The sequence below is a fragment of the Salmo salar genome, chromosome 19, assembly GCF_965601325.2.
Source record: "Salmo salar chromosome 19, fSalSal1, whole genome shotgun sequence".
NCBI classification, from domain to species: Eukaryota; Metazoa; Chordata; class Actinopteri; order Salmoniformes; family Salmonidae; genus Salmo; species Salmo salar.
This window is the reverse complement of record NC_138309.1, coordinates 81,603,309-81,620,103: the sequence shown is the minus strand read 5'-3', so window position 1 is coordinate 81,620,103 and position 16,795 is coordinate 81,603,309. Positions and strand designations below refer to the sequence as shown.

The 16,795-nt window shown below is 43.0% G+C and overlaps 1 protein-coding gene across 5 annotated transcripts; it reads right to left on the bottom strand.

The window, feature by feature from the left end:
* Positions 1-849: 849 nt before the first annotated feature.
* LOC106579616 (uncharacterized) lies at positions 850-13,054 on the bottom strand. Of its 5 annotated transcripts, none has more exons than XM_082966007.1 (5): positions 12,737-13,054; positions 9,591-9,749; positions 9,062-9,144; positions 4,615-8,762; positions 850-4,274 (listed from the first exon to the last, which is right to left on the bottom strand). In XM_082966007.1, the coding sequence occupies exons 4-5, from the start codon at positions 8,617-8,619 to the stop codon at positions 3,879-3,881; spliced, it is 4,401 nt and encodes a 1,466-aa protein (XP_082822133.1). In that variant the 5' UTR covers positions 8,620-8,762; positions 9,062-9,144; positions 9,591-9,749; positions 12,737-13,054; the 3' UTR covers positions 850-3,878. The 5 variants fall into 5 exon arrangements, with proteins under 5 accessions (XP_082822133.1, XP_045558722.1, XP_082822132.1 ...); XM_045702766.2 differs by having other exon boundaries at positions 9,062-9,116; XM_082966006.1 differs by lacking the exon at positions 12,737-13,054 and adding an exon at positions 11,602-11,818 and having other exon boundaries at positions 9,062-9,116.
* Between the last annotated feature and the right edge of the window lie 3,741 nt (positions 13,055-16,795).

Sequence of the window (16,795 nt, the reverse complement as noted above, 5' to 3'; positions counted from 1 at the left end):
TCTGGCAGCACATCTCTTTTAACCATTTTTTGTCTTACACTTCAAAATCTGATTCGATTAGAAATATGTCAATCACAAAGCCCACTCCCCTATTTGTTTTGCGACCTATGATTGCTTTATCATTAATGGCGTCTTTTTGTAGGCACTAACTCCGCCATGGATCGTTGGACAAAGCATATGAATGAGGTAGATTGTGTTTTTGGCTAAATAACGAAATTAAAAGGTGGTAAACACAGGCTTTAGAGAGCACATTCGTTTTGTTGAGAATCTTCATCAGCTAGTCATTTTTTGTGAATTTGGAAGAATTTATGTAATTAAAAATAATCACATAGGCTTTGTTAACTGACTGCTATTATTCCTAAATCGGTGTTAAATGTTGAAAGTAAGGTCTGAGGTTATTCCCAAATCCTATTCTTTCCCCATACATTTTTCCCCATAGGGATGGCTGAACAAATATGGTGGTGGTTGATGTTATTGCAAGAAAAGTGTAGTGAGAGAAAGTGTTCCATTTACAGAGTAACTTCTATTTGTTTTTATTATATTAGCAGATCAGGTTGGGTTGCAGATTAGGTTGTAATCTATAAACTGTCTGGCTGCTTAACTAAATATGTAACTGTAAACATGCATATTGAGAGCTCCTCAGAGAGTAGAACTCTCATCACCCTACTCTACTGTATTCCCCTCTAGAAGCATCCGCACCTCCAGGCCACATAGGCATATCCAGTGAATCTGCAAATACTCTTGGTTATGATAACATGTAGACAATTACAAGTGACTGGTGAGATTCATTTAACAAGCTGAGGAGCAATAAACCCAACTGACATACCAATAACTTGGTAATTAGACCAGTTTTGTTGTTCAATTAAATGTATTTATTTTCTGTATACCAAAGAAAACCAAATGGCGATCCAACACAAAATGAAAGTACAAGGAAAAAAGCTTAATCAATATGCTAACACACTTATAACACACTGCCACCATTATTGTTCAATATTCATACCAATAAAAATTATCTTTCTTGAGTAAAGAGACATCATTAAAAACCGTTATGAGTCAATAATCAAAACAGTGATGAATAATGATAAAAATAGCAGAAGTAGTAGTTATAACAATAGTGATAATCAAGTGACAATGAAAAGTGATTAGAATAAAAAGCAGATCTCCATAAAACTACCTTGGACAGATCCCAGACTTGGAGCACAGCACTGCAACCCAGTCCTTGTTTTAGACACAAGCTACAGCTCGACACCATAAAATAAAAAATTAAAAAAGATTAGTAATTATGAAGGATATTTTTAAAATTGTAGTCTATGAGCCAAATCAAGTGCCTGCCCCATGTTATGAAGGCTGAAATGCATTCATCTGTAGCTCATGGTAAAAATCTTGGACTGGCTCAAATGTCAAGCCATGGGAGTTCCTTTACAGTTTGCATGAAGAACATCTCTGCTGCTCTGTCAACCTCAAGATTGCTTTTTGGTTTTTTTAAATGACAGAAAGCATAGGAAGGATAACTTTGGAATATCATTTTTTTCTTAATATATTTCTTTAAAAAAAAAAAAAAAAAAAAAAAAGGGTAATTTGTTGTTTTGCATTTTGTCAAAACTATTAATAGTAACATTGTTAATAATATACAACTTAAAACAGAAGGAAAAACATCTTTAGTATTTTATGTGTCCTTCAAAACAGCACCTTTCATAGTTTGTGCGGTCTTGACTTTTTGCATGTCCCAATTGCTTACAGAAGTATCCCCAGTAAGACAAAGGTGACGACTAGAGTACCCAACTGACTCCCTTCTCCTGGTTTCTGGATTTGCATTGTTTCTACCCATACATAGATAAGTATTGGCTTGCAACCACATATGTTTCAAGACAGAAAAAAAATCATGAAATCTCAGAAATTAAAACCCCATTCTTTTCTATTTCTTGTTGTCAAGTCTGTTTCATTTGACCTCCCCAGGAAGTTGATGTATCCTGAACAAAAATATAAAACGCAACAATTAACTGTTTTACTGAGTTACAGTTCATATGAGGAAATCAGTCAACTTAAATAAATTCATTAGGCCCTAATCTATGGATTTCACATGATTGGGAATACAGATATGCATCTGTTGATCAAGGATACCTATAAAAAAAATATAATTTTTTTTTAAAAAGGGGCCTCAGGATCTCGTCACGGAATTGCTGTGCATTCCATAACCCGACCATGGGGTACTCTGTTCACAACGTTGACATTAGCAAACTGCTCGCCCACAAGACGCCATACACATGGTCTGCGGTTGTGAGGCCAGTTGGACGTACTGCCAAATTCTCGAAAACAACCTTGGAGGGGGCTTATGGTAGAGAAACTAACATTAAATTATCTGGCAACAGCTCTGGTGCCCATTCCTGCATTTAGCATGCCAATTGCACACTCCCTCAAAACTTGTGACATTGTGTTGTGACAAAACTGCGATTTTGTTATATATATATTTTTTTAAAGTGGCCTTTTATTGTCCCCAGCACAAGAGGCACATGTGTAAGGATCAGCTTGTTGATAGGCCACACCTGTCAGGTGGATGGATTATCTTGGCAAAGGAGAAATACTCATTAACAGGGATGTAAAACACATTTGTGTGTGTTTGGACAATTTCAGCTCATGAAACATGGGACCAACACTTACATGTTGCATTTATATTTGTGTTCAGTGTATATTGGTTGTTATAAAGGAATATCACTTGTTTCAATATTACCTCTTGAAATTATTTGTTGTGGATATTTTCATTGACCAAAAAAGGAAACATTATTTTCTTGCTCCACATTCATTCAATAGATCTTAAAACACCAGTAGTGAATTAATAAATTTAGAAATAATTTAACAAGTGTCAGGACTAAGACTTTCCTTGCACAGCAGTAAGGTCTGATCCGTTTTGTTTGAGTTAATGTAGATTTTTTTTGACAGACTGCAAGTACCAAAAACAATGTTTCCAATGTAATTAATGTAACTTACAATAAGACATCCAACATGCAACACACACATCTTTCATTAAGTAGAAAGACACTCTGCATAAGAATGCTTAAGAATAAAAACGTTTCATACAATGTAAAACGCATCAAAGTGCCGTATAATGAGAGTCTGCCCTCTTCAGCCTCTCTTTTCCCTGTCTATAGAGGATTGTCATGAGAACAGTGAGTGGGTGCATCTGAAATGGAACCCTATATAGTGAACTACTTTTGACCAGGGCCCATGGAGGATTCCATTTCAGCCACAGCCAGTGTGTTTACAGGAGGGGATAATCTGTTCAGTTTAACAGGCCAATTCTAGTCACAAGCAGTTAAAAGTACCTTTCGATTCCATGTGAAGTAGCATACACCATCTGAACACACGCCACCTGTATCCTAACAGAAAGCTTGTAGTGACACAAACACAATCAAGATGGCAAGTTCAACGCCACTAAAAACAGAGTTACTTCTCATTTCTGGTCCAAATCTATACAGTTACACGTAATCCCAGCAGTCTTTTTTAGTCAGTCAGATAATGGCCTAATTGTTTTTGCATAAGCACAGTCTTTAGGGATAATACACAAGTATTATAAGAGCGATTTAAAAACTGGGCCAGGATGGTTAAGGACAAGATTATAACCGCAGCCCAGGACAATATAAGGGACTGGTAAATGTTCACTCATTTGATAACTTTTGGTGAAGCAGTGTGACAACAGTGTATCCAGTTTGGATACAAGAACTCGGCAGAAAGACGTCCAATGCGAGGGAGCAAGGGTGGTAGGTGATTGGGCCTTTCCATTACACATTAAAGAATATTAGCTTGGAGGACCAGTGCCCAATGTGTTTATAAACATTTAAGGAGCCCAATGGGTCCAGTCTTTACCAGCACTGATGGGTGCCTTAGCTGGTGCTGCTGGGTAGGGGTGGGGAAGCTGAAGGGTCATCCACACAAGACCCGGAGGCGGAAACAGAAATAGACCCGCTATCAGATTTATTGCTGATGATGGTCGCTGGCTGGCCAAAGTTAGTGGTTCTCAGAGTGGCTAAATGTCGAAGGGAGAAGACATGGGATCTTGCTGCTGCTCTGGACTCAAAGCCTGTGTTGCAGGCCTGGCACTTGCCTCTCAGCGTCTCTCGGCCTGCAGGCTGGCCCCCGGCTGGGGGAGAAGAGGGCTCCAGGACGGTCAGCTGAACCGGTTTGGGAAGGATGGGACGGTGGGCTCGCAGAGCGTTGTACTGCAGGTAGCTGCCCGAGCTCATGTCAACCGTCTTGGAGGGATCTGACGACACAGGAGACTACAAAAGGCAGAGAGAAAGGGGCAGAGAGAGAAAGGTGTCACTCCAACACTGGCTTCTGACATACATGTTCAACAAAAGGTCACTGGTGTATTACCTCAACGTACATATATACAGCTCTAGACAAGAAGCTACATTTTAGAGCTGGTTTCCCAGACACAGATTCAGCCTAGTCCTGGACTAAAACGCAAGCACAATGGAGATCTCCATTGAAATAGATTTTTTTTGTCCACAACTGGGCTTAATCTCTTTCCTAGATAGCTGCCTGTAAAGTAAAAAAAAAAAAAAAGAATATCGCCACATACCAATTCATTGCATACTGTACAGTAAAATGTCTGACCAGTTTCTCCTGCTGCAGCCTCCAGCGTTTCTCCTTGGCGCGGGTATTCTGGAACCAGATCTGGACCACCTTGAGTGGCAGCCCCAGCTCCGTCCCTACCGCCTCACACTCCATCGCGTTAGGGTGAGCGCACGTCTCATAGCATGACTGCAGGATGGACAGCTGCAGACAGGACAGGTGTGTGCGTGGCCTGCGGGTGGTAGAGTGGTGCAGGAAGCTGCTCTCCGATGGAGAGGTCTTAGCGATGGTGACGGTGGTTTGATTACTTGCACTTGCTGTGGTGGTGGTGGGGGTGGTAGTTGCTGTGGCAGCAGAGGCAGGAGCAGAGGACGTGGCAGAAATGGTGATGGCAGTGGGGGCAGCAGCTGCACCGACAGCTGTGAAGGTACGTGGTGCTGACAGACCCAACTGTTCCCTAGACAGTGTGTTGATCTTAAAGGGGCCCTTGGCAGACCAATAATTGAGCCCATTTTGTTTTTGTGACGTCGCAGCAGGAGACTTGCTAATTGGCGTCGAGGGCAGTTTTGGCACCATGCGGTTGGTGGATCCAGGCCCGGCAAGTGGCTTCGCTTGGTTACGATCATCCACTTCCTCATCATCTTCCTCAACTTCCTCTTCAGGCGCATGTTTGGGAAGGGGGCGAGGCGGGGGAGGTCGGGTTTCCTTGGGGACGACAGGGAGAGCTGGAGCGATGCTTTTGGGGGCGATTTTGACCATTGTGACATTGTTTGTCAACTCCATTTTGGTCTTTGGCACTGCAGACACATTGTGGCTCACGGAGGAAACGGAAGAGGCCACCTCCTTGGGCCTGTTTGGAACTGTTTTTTTTACATTTTCCTCCTTCTTCACCTCCATCTTTGGGATGGCCCGTACTGGATTGGTTACAGTTGAGATGCTGCTGTTGGAGTTTGATTTGGGGGTGCTGGAGAAGATGGGTTGTGACAGTGGCCAGGTGAACTTGATGAGTGGTTTGCCCACAGCTGCCAGAGTGCCATCACTGATGAAGCGAACCTCACCCTTGCGCTCCCTAGCCCGCATGTTCTGGAACCAAATCTGTACAACTTTCTTTGGGAGATGGACCCACTCTGATATCTGCTCAAACTCGTGTTTCCCGGGATTTGGGTCTTTGAAATAGCAGCCATAAAGCACATTTAGCTGCTCCGCCTGGATGATGGTCCTGGAACGTCTCATGTCCCGGTACCGCCGTGCTTTGGGCCTGCCTTTCTGATCCCTCTCCTCTTTCTCCCTCATGTAGACAGTGCTGGCCTTGGCCATGTTATTCCCACTGACAAAGCCACTGCTGTTGGAAGTCGTTTGCTCAGGTTTGACCTTGACCACAATGAGTCTCCCTTCCCCAGGTACCCCAAAAGCTGTGGGCCTTAGACCGAGTCCATCAAGCAGACGGCCCTTTTGTGCTGAAGTCTTGTCACCCGTGAGAGACGTGGAGGAATAAGACGTTGAGCTGTTGCTTTTCCCAATGCTGAGATCTAAAGCAGCCTCACAGTCTCCACCATTAGACATGTAGTGGGAGGTGTGGGTATGGGAGGAGAGGGATGATGTAATGAGAGGGTCAGAGAACCGGGTGATGTTAGGGGGGTTTGGAAAGGCAGGTACTTTGCCTCCATCTCCTTCTGCAACTCCGAGCCCAACCACTGAGGGAGGGAGAGAGAGAACATAAGGGCTATGGAACTGAGTAGAGAATGGAGTGAGGGACAGAGACAGAGGTAGGGAGTGTAGAATGCCACTTGGAAGCCGTTGATGGTCAATGGTGACGGGAAGGTGGGAAGGAGGATCAGCTTGAGCCTCTAGTTGTAAATCCACGTCAGGGTCTAGTCTCTCCTTCTTAACCTCTACCTCCTCCCGCTCCAACTCCCTCTTTCTCTTTCTCCTCTTCGCTCTCTGAGCTGCGGCCTCCTCGGCATCATCGTCATCCTCAGCGTCTGAGAGGAACACAGTGGTGGAGCGCAACACCTTTCCTCCTGAACCCTTGTCTCCTGACAGTTCTACCAGAGCCTCCTCTTTAGCAGGGCTGCCTGGCCCCTCCCTCATGGAGCCACTCAGGCTGTCCTCATCACTCACAATGACAGAGGTGTAGAATTCTTCATTGTCTGAGGTCAGACACGAGTCCCCTTGGCTCTCCCTCCCCATCTCTTTACGCCCTCCACTATTTGACAAATCCATCGCGTGACTGCCAGAGGCCTCGTCGCTGACCCCACCCTCGGTCTCATCTATTGTAAGACAACCTTCGTCTTCGTTATCAAGACCCCTGTATTTTTTACCATCGCCTGCAATGCTGCTCATGTGCTCTGTTCCCCCAGCTTTCTGCCTCTCTTTGGCTCGTCGGGCATCGGTGAGCCACTTGCGTACCTCCACCTCGGTGAGCCCCACCTCCCTGCCCAACGACTCGCAGTCATCACGGGGAGGACTGGCCGCGTCAGCCTCGCTACGCGACTCCAGAAACGCACGCATAACCTGTATCTGGAACTCTGACAGTATCGGGGGGCCTGAGAAGTGGCGAGCCCTGAAATGAGTATGGGGACGAATTGGATCAGGGGAATTTAAGGTGCGCTTAGAGGGGCTAGATTCTGGGGAGCAGACAGAGGCATAAGGGCTTGTGCCAACTTCAGATTTTTGAGGGGTAGAATCAGGGCTAAGCATAAGATTTAAAGTGGTAGGACTTAGGCTTGAGTTGCTGGTAACAGACGGTGAGCGGTCACTACACTTGTCATTGTCCCCACCTTTCTCATCTGGCCCCATGTGACCTGCTGAGTTCCCGCTCTCCGTTGTGCTCTCTTTCATTTCAATATCTCCATCTATCATACATGACTCAGCCCTGTTATTTTTGCTTACTAAGGCGCCGAGATGCTCTTGTGCATACCCCTTACCATCCTCCTCACAAATCTCTCTTTCTCCATCATCACATTCCATGGACCAACTTTCCTCCTTCTCAGCCTTAAGTGATCCTTTCTCATCAGCTGTCGCCTCGTTTGTGTCTTGCTTCACTTTGCTCTTGTTTGTTTGGCTGTCTTCTGAACAGGCTTGTGTGATTGCTTGGAGACCGACAGCTGGCCACTGGTTCTGTAAGCTACTGAGTCTTTGGGCCAGGATAGCTTGCTGGGCAGCATTGAGACCTAGTAGGGGTATTGACTGGGTCAGAAGCTCTGGGTTTAGTCTCTGGCTTTGTGTTTGGAGCCCATTCAGGATAAAGGGGATGAGCATCTGAGTCTGGGTTATGAGCTGAGGTGAGGCCGTGGCAGGGGACGCACCAGCCGCAAACAGAGAGGGGAGGAGGGAGTGTGAGATAGCGCTTGGGCTGGACGTGAGGAGGGTGAGAAAAGCAGAGACTGCCTGAGCAGAGGTCACAGGGGAGGAAAGCAGTGAGGGAGCCGGCTGGGTTTGAATTGCTTCTCCATCTTTGTTAGTCATTGCTGCAGCAGTCTGGCTTGCCGGGGTGACACAATTGCTGCTGGTGGTGCTAACCAACTGTGCAGCACTGCTCCCAGACGTAACAACTAAATTAGTAGCCATATTGGTCCTTCCTGAATTTCCACCTGCACTGTTGGCAGAGATTCCTGCATTTCTGCTACGAGTCTGGTGCAAAACAGATTTCAAATGACTCTCCAGGGTGATGGCATGGTTGTAAGAGACTCGACACACAGTGCACTGGTAGGGCTTGTTTGATAGATATGGCCGAGACAGAAAAGGGACTGAGGGAGCGGCTGAGGTCCCATTTTCACCACCCTGTTTTAGAGATCCTGTTCTCATCCGTTGCACATGGGATGCAGAGTTGTAGTGAACACTTAATGCGGTCCTGGTAGGAAAAGCCTCTAAGCACGCATTACACTTGAATGGAGGACTGTCATCGCCTTCAGCCATTACACAATTTGTACCCGTTGACTCTTCATTGTTGTCAGGTGTTTCTGTGGACTGATTTCTCTCCTGACGAGTCTCAAAGACAACTCCACCTCCCTCCGGGTCTCTAGCTGCTCCTGCCTCCTTATCCATCTCTTTATCTTTGTCTCCAGACCCAATGAGAGTGTGCCTACTGTCAGAATTATGTTGGGGTCCGTCAGTGTTCTCATTATTATGACACGGGTCTGAGAGGGAGGCGGAGGCTTCTAAAAGCTTCAGCTGTAATGACGGGGCATCTGATGTAAAGGAGAAAGGCAAGATATTTCAACAGCTTTTTTTGGTAGATGGAATCCTGACAGCACCCGATTAATTTATTTCCTGACAACACAAATACAGTCATAGCAAAATGTATGCTTGTAGGTGTTACAATACCCTCTTAGTAACAGGCGTTTAAAATTAGCACAAGCTAGATGTTTAGGTTACTCTGTCAATGTGCTTGTATCCTCCATTCAAATAAATTCAGAAATACAATATTGATAAACTAATCCACAGAGCAAAATGGTGGGTACTGCGGTCATTCAAAGGAGAAACTCACCTGCGTCATGCTGAACATCGGTGTCCACTCCACTCGCCCCCTGTTTGGGAGCAGCCTGGTGAAGAAAATGTGATTAATTCATTCTGAAAAACACGTCAAGGAAACATTACCTTAAGACTAAATTCTGCTGACACAGGAACCAACTGCTTAGCTTTGCAGTCCAACAAGAGAGCATCTTAGTACAAATTGGTGACTCATTCTGCAATATTTCACATAACCAGTGATCCACTACTAATAATGTCTTAAGGGGGTAAATAAAGTTCTATTGAACAGTCTAAAATCCCACAATTATGTACACACACAATGTACAATCATGTATACACACAATGTACAATAATGTATCATGTACACACAATGTACAATAATTTATCATGTACACAAATAATGTATCATGTACACACATAATGTACAATAATTTATCATGTATACTGTTTGACATCCAAGTATCATTCATGAAACACATCACCATAATAACAGACACACAAGTCAAGTTTTGTAGACCCATGTGATGTAGCGTAGCACTACTTACAATGTCCAGCAGCTTGTCTACACAGTTAGGGAGCACGCTATGATTGCCAGACAGGTGCAGAGAAAGGGAGCCCCTGTCTGGTAACCCTTGTTGACACAGGGGGCACAACCACACCGCCACCTCGTTGCTTTCACTGCACACCGTCTCTCCAGACTTCTCCTGCAAGATCAAAATGTGTTTCAGCGGATAGAAAAATATTGCTTTGAAATTAAGACCATATCCTGGGGTGTTTCTTTGTATTAAAAAAATGTCATAGGGTACACAGTGCAAATGTTATTTCAGTAAGTATGTTGGAAATGGAAATCTACATAAACCTAAATAGTGAGAATAATCCAAGTTAGTCCTCAATATAGATAACTATCAGAAGAAACACATATAGCCTATCGCTAGTCTAATTGTTTAGGCTACAGCCAAAATAGTATGAACTAAACTTAGTCCAAATAAATAAAAACAGACAAAAATACAGAATATTTTCTGACTCGAATGCAATGTCACTTCACTTGGCACGAAGAAACATTTATTCCACTTCAATTAAATCGTTGTGAATGGACTGATTATTGACCTTGACCAGCACACATTTAGCAAATTTCAGAAACAAGTACGATATCTAGGGTCATACAAAACATAACGTCGCTTCATTGTAACTAATGAGCGAACCATGGGCCATTTGAACGTTATCACACACACACCAATATAATAGCCTAGTAAATGGCCAGCATACCCCACCACGAGACAATGCAGTGTTGTCCTTTTCCAAAGCTCCCTGGCAGAAATTTAATTGTGTAATTAGACCGAATGACCCTATTATTAGGCTACAACTTTCACTTCTAAATTAATCGATGAGCGATAAAAAGATACATGCCGAATACCAACACTCTGCTGTATTGCCCACTTCCGTCCTCACCAATTAGCTAGCTAGCCGTGCCCAGAAAATATCGTTTTACCAGCAAGGTTGCATGATTATTATGGTTGTGAGAGTGCAATGCGTTATAAACTATAGTTTAAGGATTTATACAACGGTATTGATAAATTCCCATTGCTCTTCATTCTTTAGCTAATTAAGCTACAGATTAATTAGATACACGGAACAGTGGTAAATCAATTAGCTAGCAAGCTAGTTAGCCAAGCTATCAACGTTGTGATGCTAACTAATGTTGTGAAATGCAACAAACACTAGTTCTTCTGCTCTGCAATTATAAAGACGGTTAAAACAGAGACTCGAACCTACCGCATTGATTATTCATTAACGTTGCGAAATTAAACAAAAGGATCAAACAATTGTGCCAGCCTGCTAGCTAGCAAGATAACCCGTCGCACTCAACCGTCTTTCAACTAGCTAGTCCAGTAGCCAAATAAATAACTTATCCCAGGTGTACATGGCTACACATCCTGAAGCATAACGTTCCACTACAAATAGATACACAGACTGAGTCGCTAGGCTTTTGGTTCCCATCCGAAACCTCGGCCTTGAGTGGTTCCCTTACCCCACAGATTGTGGGCTTCCAATCGGGCATCCAGTATTACGCCACCCGCTGCCTGCTCAACAGCGCAAATTGAGGCCTACATGGACTAAGCTATTTAATTAATGAATATGGCTTCCCTTCACAGATGTGTAAAAAAAAATAAAAAAAATCGCACCCCTCCTCCCTCACCATTCCACAAAACCCAGGACGCATTTTAATGATCAGTTTCATTATCCAAGAGTTTTAGTATTCATGAACATCTTAACAATCATTGTAGATAGCTTCGTGCAATAATTGACAAAATAAATCAAACGCTAAGCTACTTGCACACTGCGCACGGCAAAGGGGGGTGGTGGGGTGAAGAGAAGGGGAGGCAGAAAAGTTTGGACATTTATGTTCGAATTCGGTGCATTAGAACTATTTGATATACAACAATTCATCGTTCGATTGTTGTTCAAATGATAGTTTCAATCTTCCAAACACAATCGCAATTAAGACATCGACAATATCGTTTAATTAACTTCTGAGCAATTAGTTAATGCATTTACCTGCATGGTCGCCGCTCCAGCACACGCTTCCTCTCGCTCTTTAAAACTGAAAAGTTTTCCTGCTCGCCCTCCCTCGCCTGTTCTCTCTCTCCCTTCGTCTCTCTCCCTCCCTCTTCTCTCTAGTAAACACACGACAGCTCCCCCCAAGGCTGATCGCTGACATTCAGCAGGGACGCAGACGTGTCGTCAATATAAAACCTGTATGTAACAATATGAGTTGATTCAAATAATATTTGTCTCGTCGAACCAGTTTTGCTGTTTAATGTAATGAAGCACGCTGAGAGTGGGCTTTTCCAGAGCCATGGCGACTGATCTGAATAAGCATTTGTAAAATTCAATCAACCGGATTGAATCAGATTTCATACCCAACATCCTGATCCTGTATGGGGGGGGCATCAGATTAGGATTAAAATAACTAAACAGAGTGAATAGTTTACAGATTGAAACTTTAAACAACTATATAGGAAATGTATCTAGATAAAACGTTACATTTATTTCGAATTATAGTGAGCCAATATATTTATTCGATTAAAGCTATTTGGTTTCTGTTTTGTTTCTGAGTCCAGCAATTGTAGGCTATTCAATGAGATTGGCACTTTTCACTTGGGCCTAATAGGATCGCCCCCTATCTAATTAGGTCACTTCTTCTACTGCTTCTATTATATCATGGCGGTAAACAAACAAACGTTTAAGTCACTTCTTATTTCACCAAACACTTTTATATTACTGTACATTTTATTGCATAGTAGTGCGTCACAATTGTTGCATTAGCCACGGGGGATTAGGGTTATAACAAAGATAGAAAGAGTATAGTGTATATGTTTAAAACTGCTACAGTTGTTTTCCAATCTCTGTAATGTACCTTTTCTGCGTTATTATGACGGGCTATGATGCCCGGGAATGCAGTAATCACCTAGGTGTCCATACTGCGCCTTTTTAAAATACTTGCAGCTGTCAGAGATTTAGGAAAGCTCAAACTCCAACATATTTTGCATGATTGTTGATCGGTAATAACTTGTTACCATATCCTTACCATGTTATTACCACTATATTCCGTGCTTTAATGTCCGATAATTGTGTATTTACGTTATAAATATTTTATATTGTCTTTATTTTTCCCCTTTCCAACACCAACCTTTAGTTATGTTTGACGATCAGAGGGTTCAAGGAAAAATGGATGTCCACCTGCAAAGATACCGCCGAGAGCACTATGTAAAATTACTAACTGCACATACAGCTGTACATTGTAACAAATAGTAGCTGACTAATGTCAGAGAAAATTCTGCACATTATAATACTTTGTTTTAGTTTGTTATGTCCTGAACTTTGTCTAATTAAACTGGTTAACACTAAAATGATGGTCTAATTTTGTTATTACAAACATGCAATGAAAAGTTATTATGATTGGTTTCCAGGTATGTCCTGCTGTGCTGTCTAGGTGGCGTCTCTTTTCCCCCAACGCAGTTCAGCCAAAACCACGCCCCGTTATTCAGAGAGGCGTTCTACAACGCTCTGAGCGCTCTCCAAGTCCGGAAGTGAATATTCACGTAGCGCGAAATTTCAGTCACTAATTAATAACATTTTCCCTTGTATTTCCAAATTGAAAAATATAATAACATAATGTCGTGGACCGAGCTAGCTATTAACATCCCTTAACGCTCAAAGACAGATTCAATGGCTGTAGCATAGAGTATTCGACTGAATTATTAGCTAATAAATATTTGAGAAATTATGAATAATAAGCATTTGCGTTTACCTGATAGTAGACTACTAATGACAATATATCAAAGTCAAATACCGAGATAGCTGACCTTCAATTTAGGGAATACAGCAGAGTTATGAGACATTTGTACAACTCATTGAAACTTTGAAAATAAATACATTGGCAAATGTTACCAAACATGATAATAATAGGCCTGCATTACGGTAGGCAGCTAATTGTTAAATTCCACTGTCCATCCTTACCTTGAAAGGTCACTGTCTGCACTGATCGCCTGTCAGTGAGACAACGCTAGCTAGCCAATGGGAGCGTAATAGAACGCCGTGGGCGTGGTTTTAGCTTACCTGCGTCTGGATGTCATTGGCCTAGTACATGGTAATTCAACCACTTCTAAAGAATAATGAACTACCAACCTGTCCATATGTGGAGTCAGTCAAATCAGAGCAATCACTTCCAGTGTCACTGAATGATACTTTCATCTGCCTTTCAGCAAGTTTTGGATCCACTCTGGCTGGGGATGTTGGATGATTGGGAATGGGAATGTGTCTTCCAACCTCGATCACCACACTAGGTGTGTTTGGTCTTGTTAACCAACCTTTAAAAAAACCAAAACAAATAACATTGAGTTAGTATAATTACCTTCCAAATGAAATACAAAAAAAATTTAATCCTGCGCAATCATCATTTTTAAATACACATTTAAGAGATTTTAAGACAAGTTTATAGCAACCATTTGAGATTTAGAAATCCAAATGTTACCCTATAGAACAGGTTCCCAAACTTTTTCACTCAGGCCCCACTTCCAGCATTGTCATTTCTTGTGTGTTCATGTGATATTTGAGTGACAAAAACAATACAACAAAATCAATGGGCAAAAAGAATGAGCTAAAAAAAATGTTGACATGGCCTAGTTGATTTGGACATTGATGACAACATAACTCAGTCTGCAATGACTGACATGACAAGAGGAAAACGGCTGATGTACTATCCAATTTCAAAATTGCACCTTGTGCATTCTGCTTTTACCATTTTCAGGAGTAAATTGAAATCCAGACTGAGCCCCCCCACCCCTCGATCATGTCAGAAATCACATTTTAGATTTTTTTTTAAAGTGTGTCTTGTTTATATAGGTACCTATTTGGAATTGGAATAGTCATGGTTTTTGTATTCCTTGGTTATTTGCACATGGTTTTTAACAAATCAATGCTAGGCAGCATCATAATAGGCTAGCTAGGGGGATGAACTAAGCTAGCCACCATCGACAACCACTGTGATTATTATTATTTGACCCTGCTGGTCATCTATGAACATTTGAACATCTTGGCCATGTTCTGTGATAATCTCCACCAGGCACAGCCAGAAGAGGACTGGCCACCCCTCATAGCCTGGTTCCTCTCTACGTTTCTTCCTAGGTTCTGGCCTTTCTAGGGAGTTTTTCCTAGCCACCGTGCTTCTACACCTGCATTGCTTGCTGTTTGGGGTTTTAGGCTGGGTTTCTGTACAGCACTTTGAGATATCAGCTGATGTAAGAAGGGCTTTATAAATACATTTCATTTGATTTACACTCAGTTGCTACACTTTATCAGACATGGCGCCGACTGAGATGGCAGCATCGCGACTAGCTCTTAAGCAACTCTGCAATATTTTGTTAGTTTATGTACTATTTTTTATGTTATTAGCTCAGGAATTGTTTTGTGTCATTACATACAGCCCGGGAAGAACTATTGGATATTAAAGCGGCGGTAACTCACCAGAACTTCCTGCATTACGACCAGGACTACGACTTCCCTGGAGCGGATCCTTTGTTTACTCTCCCGAGAGCAATCAAATTTATTCCAGAGGCTGATCCAAAACAACGCCGGCGAAGGAGAGGTACTCGAGGCGGTCTTCTGGTCGGACTCAGGAAGCATGCACACCACCCACCACTCCCGAGTATTTTACTCGCTAATATCCAATCTCTGGATAATAAAATTGATGAGCTCAAGGCGAGAGTTACTTTTCACAGGGACACCAGGGATTCTAACATACTCTGTTTCACAGAAACATGGCTCTTTCGAGATATACTGTCTGACTCTGTAAAGCCAGTTGGGTTCTCAGTACATCGCACCGACAGGAACAAACATCTCTCCGGGAAGCAGAAGGTTAGAGGTATATGTTTTATGATTAACGACTTATGGTGTAATTGCGATAACATACAGGAACTCAAGTCCTTCTGTTCACCCGACCTAGAATATCTCACAATTAAATACCGACCGTACTATCTCCCGAGAGAATTTTAGTCAATAATAGCCACAGCGGTCTATATCCCCCACCAAGCGGATACCACGACAGCCCTCAAAAGAACTTCACTGGACTTTATGCAAACTGGAAACCACATATCCTGAGGCTGCATTTATTGTAGCTGGGGATTTTAACAAAGCAAATTTGAGGAAAAGGCTCCTGAAATTCTATCAACATGTTGATTGCTGTACTCACACTGCTAAAACCCTCGACCATTGCTATACTACCTTCCAGAATGCATATAAGGCCCTCCCCCGCCCTCCAATCGTCAAATCAGACCACGATTTCACCTTTCTCCTCCCCTTCTATAGGCAGAAACTCAAACAGGACGCATCCGTGGTCAGGACTATTCAACGCTGGTCTGACCAATCGGAATCCATGCTTCAAGATTGTTTTGATCACGCGGACTGGGATATGTTCAGAGTAGCTTCAGAAAATAATATCGACACATACCGATACGGTGAATAAGTTTATCAGGAAGTGCATAGGAGATGTTGTACCCACTGTGACTATTAAAACCTACCCCAACCAGAAACCGTGGATAGATGGGAGCATTCGCACAAAACTGAAAGCGCGAACCACCGCATTTAACAGGTCAAGAAGACTGGGAATATGGAAGAATACAAACAGTGTAGTTATTCACTCCACAAAGTAATCAAGCAGGCTAAATGTTGGTATAGGGACAAAGTTGAGTCCCAGTTCAGCGGCTCAGACACGAGATGTATGTGGCAGGGTCTACAGACAATCACAGATTATAAAAGGAAAACCAGCTACGTCACGGACACCGACGTCTTGCTTCCGGATAGGCTGAACACCTTCACTCACTTTGAGGATAATAAAGTGCCACCGACGCAGGCCACTACCAGGGACTGTGGGCTCTCCTTCTCCGTGGCCGACATGAGTAAGACATTTAAGCGTGTTAACCCTCGCAAGGCTGCCGGCCCAGATGGTATCCCTAGCCGCGTCCTCAGAGCATGCGCAGACTAGCTGGCTGGTGTGTTCAGATTTTTTTCAAACTGTTGCTTCAAGATGGCCACCATTGTCCCTGTACCTAAGAAAGCAAAGCTAGTTGAACTAAATGACTATTGTCCTGTATCACTCACCTCTGTCATCATGAAGTGCTTTGAGAGACTAGTCAAGGATATCACCTCCACCTTACCTGCCACCCTAGGCCCTCTTCAATTTGCTTACCGC